At 52.0% G+C, this 2,867-nt stretch overlaps 1 protein-coding gene across 2 annotated transcripts in view; it reads left to right on the forward strand.

The window, feature by feature from the left end:
• The window catches only part of DCTN3 (dynactin subunit 3), a 4,651-nt gene extending 2,335 nt beyond the window's left edge, over positions 1–2,316 (forward strand). Inside the window, exons 5-7 of one of the 2 annotated variants that reach the window (XM_026865441.1) lie at positions 574–632; positions 1,248–1,307; positions 1,947–2,316. In XM_026865441.1, coding sequence (XP_026721242.1) covers positions 574–632; positions 1,248–1,307; positions 1,947–2,036 — 209 coding nt within the window. In that variant the 3' untranslated portion in view covers positions 2,037–2,316. The remainder of the gene's footprint in view (positions 1–573; positions 633–1,247; positions 1,308–1,946) is intronic. The other variant, XM_026865442.1, reaches the window with a different exon arrangement.
• Positions 2,317–2,867: the final 551 nt, after the last annotated feature.

The raw sequence follows: 2,867 nt of genomic DNA on the forward strand, positions 1-2,867 counted from the left end.
TTTTTTTTTTTTTTTTTTTTCCTGAGCCTCAGACTAGAGGAGAGGACAGCTAAGCACACAACCCAGTGTAAGTAAAGTAGGTACAAATTTAGTGGTATGTCTGCTGCTCCCTCATGCTGCTCTGATGTCCCGTGTAAGGTCAGGGAGGTGACAGAGTAGATCAGAAAGAAGGTTAGAGACAGCAGCTTGGCAGAGAGAGTGAAGACTGACAGGTCATTCCTGCCTATGAGCTCTTTTTATGGCCAGAATATCCCTGCTCTTGGCACAGGTGGAGGTGCCTTTGTAATTGCTTGCCATAACATTCATCCAGGTAGTTTACTCTGATTGTAGTTCTTGACTAATGGTCACTGCAGGCTTCCCCTAACTCATGCCATCCAGAAGCAGTTAGCAGATAAACTTGGTATTTAATGTACAGGGTAGCTAGGGTTGTTTTTTTCTTATCATATAAAAGGTATGTTTGTGGTGTGTGGCACTTGCATTCAGTGAGTGGAGTTCTGCTGTGATGTGCTCATTGGAGAAGGAATCGTCTATTTTGGAAAACAAATAAAATGGATTTCTCTTCTGTGCTTTCAGCAGCTCCTGACCATGCAGCCAAACTACAGCGACTCTCTCAAATCCACATACAGCAGCAGGTAGTGTGAATATTCTTGACAGTCTTGGCTAGTAGGGAGGAAAAATCATTTGTCAGTGGCTGTACTGACACTTCTGTATTTGCAGTTGCTTGAACTGCTCATGTGTAAGTACGTTGCAGGGGAAATAGCCAGGATTTCTGCTCAAAACAGAGGTTTGAATGACACTTAATAATCAGCAGTGGGCTTAACCAGCTGGCATTCCCTTTTTCACTGGGACACTGTGAAACACTGCACTTCTCCAGTGTCCTGGTTTCTGGAAGGCTGTTGATACTGTCACCTTGTCATTTTACCCTTCCCTGTTTGAGTGCTCCTGGAGCTGGCAGTGACTAGCCTGGGCAGTGCCCCCTTTCAGCATTTTGCTGGGTTTCCATTGTGGAGCAATCAAAGAATGGATTCTGAGGAGAGTCAGGCAGCAGTGCAAGCCCAGGGGCTTGGGTTCTTTGCCAGTATGGATGTTTGTAACTTCCTCTTGTCTGCTGAACCCCTTGCAGCTTGCATGAGTGGCCACAGCCAGGGTCTTAGCTCTAATCTCAGTACTCACCTGTGCTGTCAGGGGGAGGACTGAGATCCTTCAACTCACTTACTGCTCACTTACTGTGGCTCCCCTCTTCTCAGGAACAGCGTCATGATCTAACTGACAGTGTCAAGACACTCCTCGAAGACTACAACAAGATGGTATCCTTTGAGCCTTGGGCTTGGCACAGCTGACCTGCCTGCCCATCTGCTGGGCTGCCTCCCCCCATCAGAAACTGTTGGATCCCCAGCCCCGGGTTTAATGGCCAGTGCTCTTTCTGACATGGTGACACCCGTGTCCCTGTCATACTCCTCTCAGCAGCACTGCCGAGGGCCAGAACCGCCGTCTCTGAGACAGCAAGGGTAGGGTACCACGCATGAGCCACAGCTCACAGCGCAGCTGGGCAGGAAGGAGCAGCGCAGCCTGCGTGCTGCTGCAGATCTCACCCTGGCTGGCTGGATGTTGGCGTCTCTGTGAGGTGACTGTTGGTCCATGCAACCTACCTGAGCCGAACAGCAACTGATCCTGTGTGGGATCCCAGTGCTGAGAGACATCTGAAAACCACGGTGGTTAGGGAAGCTCTGCTCTTTTCTGCAGAAAGCCCCTTGAAATGCAGTGCAATTTCATGGACAGTGGCTCAGTCCCTGGATGATCTGAGTCCATGCAGGCTTTGTACAGTCTGGTGCCCTAGGCCTCTTCCTCTCCCAAGAAACTGGGATTGTTATGGTGCTGTTGGGGCACTTTGGCCTTGGTTTCTTCTCTGAAGTTTTCACATCTCTTTCCTTAAAAGTCATGTTCAGACCCTGCTTCTTTCCAAGCAGTTTGTCCAGTGGAATGAAATTCTGATGCATCTGGAAGCAGCCAAGGAAGTGAAACCCATAGCCGAGTAATGGCAGAGCTGGGAGAACCCCGGGGACCTGCTGGCCTTGGGCCTCTCTGAAGAGGCTGCAGCACAGCTTGTACCCTGCAGTCTCAGCACCATCCCACTTGGCATGAGCATGCTGCAAGTGGCATCGCAGGCCCTCCTGGGAGCATGCTGGCCCAGAGTGAAAGTTATGCTACTCCTTAGTATGCCCCTGGTTGCAAAGCTTGCACTTCCCTGATGTGGGGTGGTGGTTTTTTTTAGCTTATTTTCAAGTCCCTTTCTTCAGTAAAGTCTTGAAATGCCAACTGGGTTGTCTGTTCTTCTTCCTGGCAGACTTGCCCTCCCTGTGGGGTCTCCCCAGGCAGTGAACAGCAGAGGCCTTGTGGCAGCCTGTTGCTGGGGGTTTCACTCAGCCTTGCTAGGTAAATCCCTTCCAGCCCCATGGCCTTCCCTGGGCCGTGGCACAAGTTCTTTTGGCTGAGCAGAGAAGCTGCTCTCACATTCATCCTGCCTCTGCTCTCCCTGTCCGGCTCTTCCTCGTTCAGAGGGGAGCATGAACTGCCCCTTGCCTGGCCTAGCCTTAGCCTGGAATTTGTCCTGACACAAAGGTCTTCCCGAGTTCGAGCTCATGCTTTTGGAAGGGTCCCCAAACCTCCTGCTCGGTGAGATACTGCCCAGCCGCCTGTGACGCAGGAGCAGGGCAGGATCCCAGCAGGGAATGCCGGAGGAGCCTGTCTATCCCTGCGCTCTTCCCTGGTCCCCGAGCACACAACGGCGCGCTGCGGGACTCCAGAAATACCCCCGTCCCGGCCCCCCCGAGAAAAAAGAGCTCGGCACGGCGGAGCGGCCGCACCGC

The sequence above is a fragment of the Athene cunicularia genome (assembly GCF_003259725.1).
Source record: "Athene cunicularia isolate RWA chromosome Z unlocalized genomic scaffold, athCun1 chrZ_part1, whole genome shotgun sequence".
Lineage (NCBI taxonomy): Eukaryota > Metazoa > Chordata > Aves > Strigiformes > Strigidae > Athene > Athene cunicularia.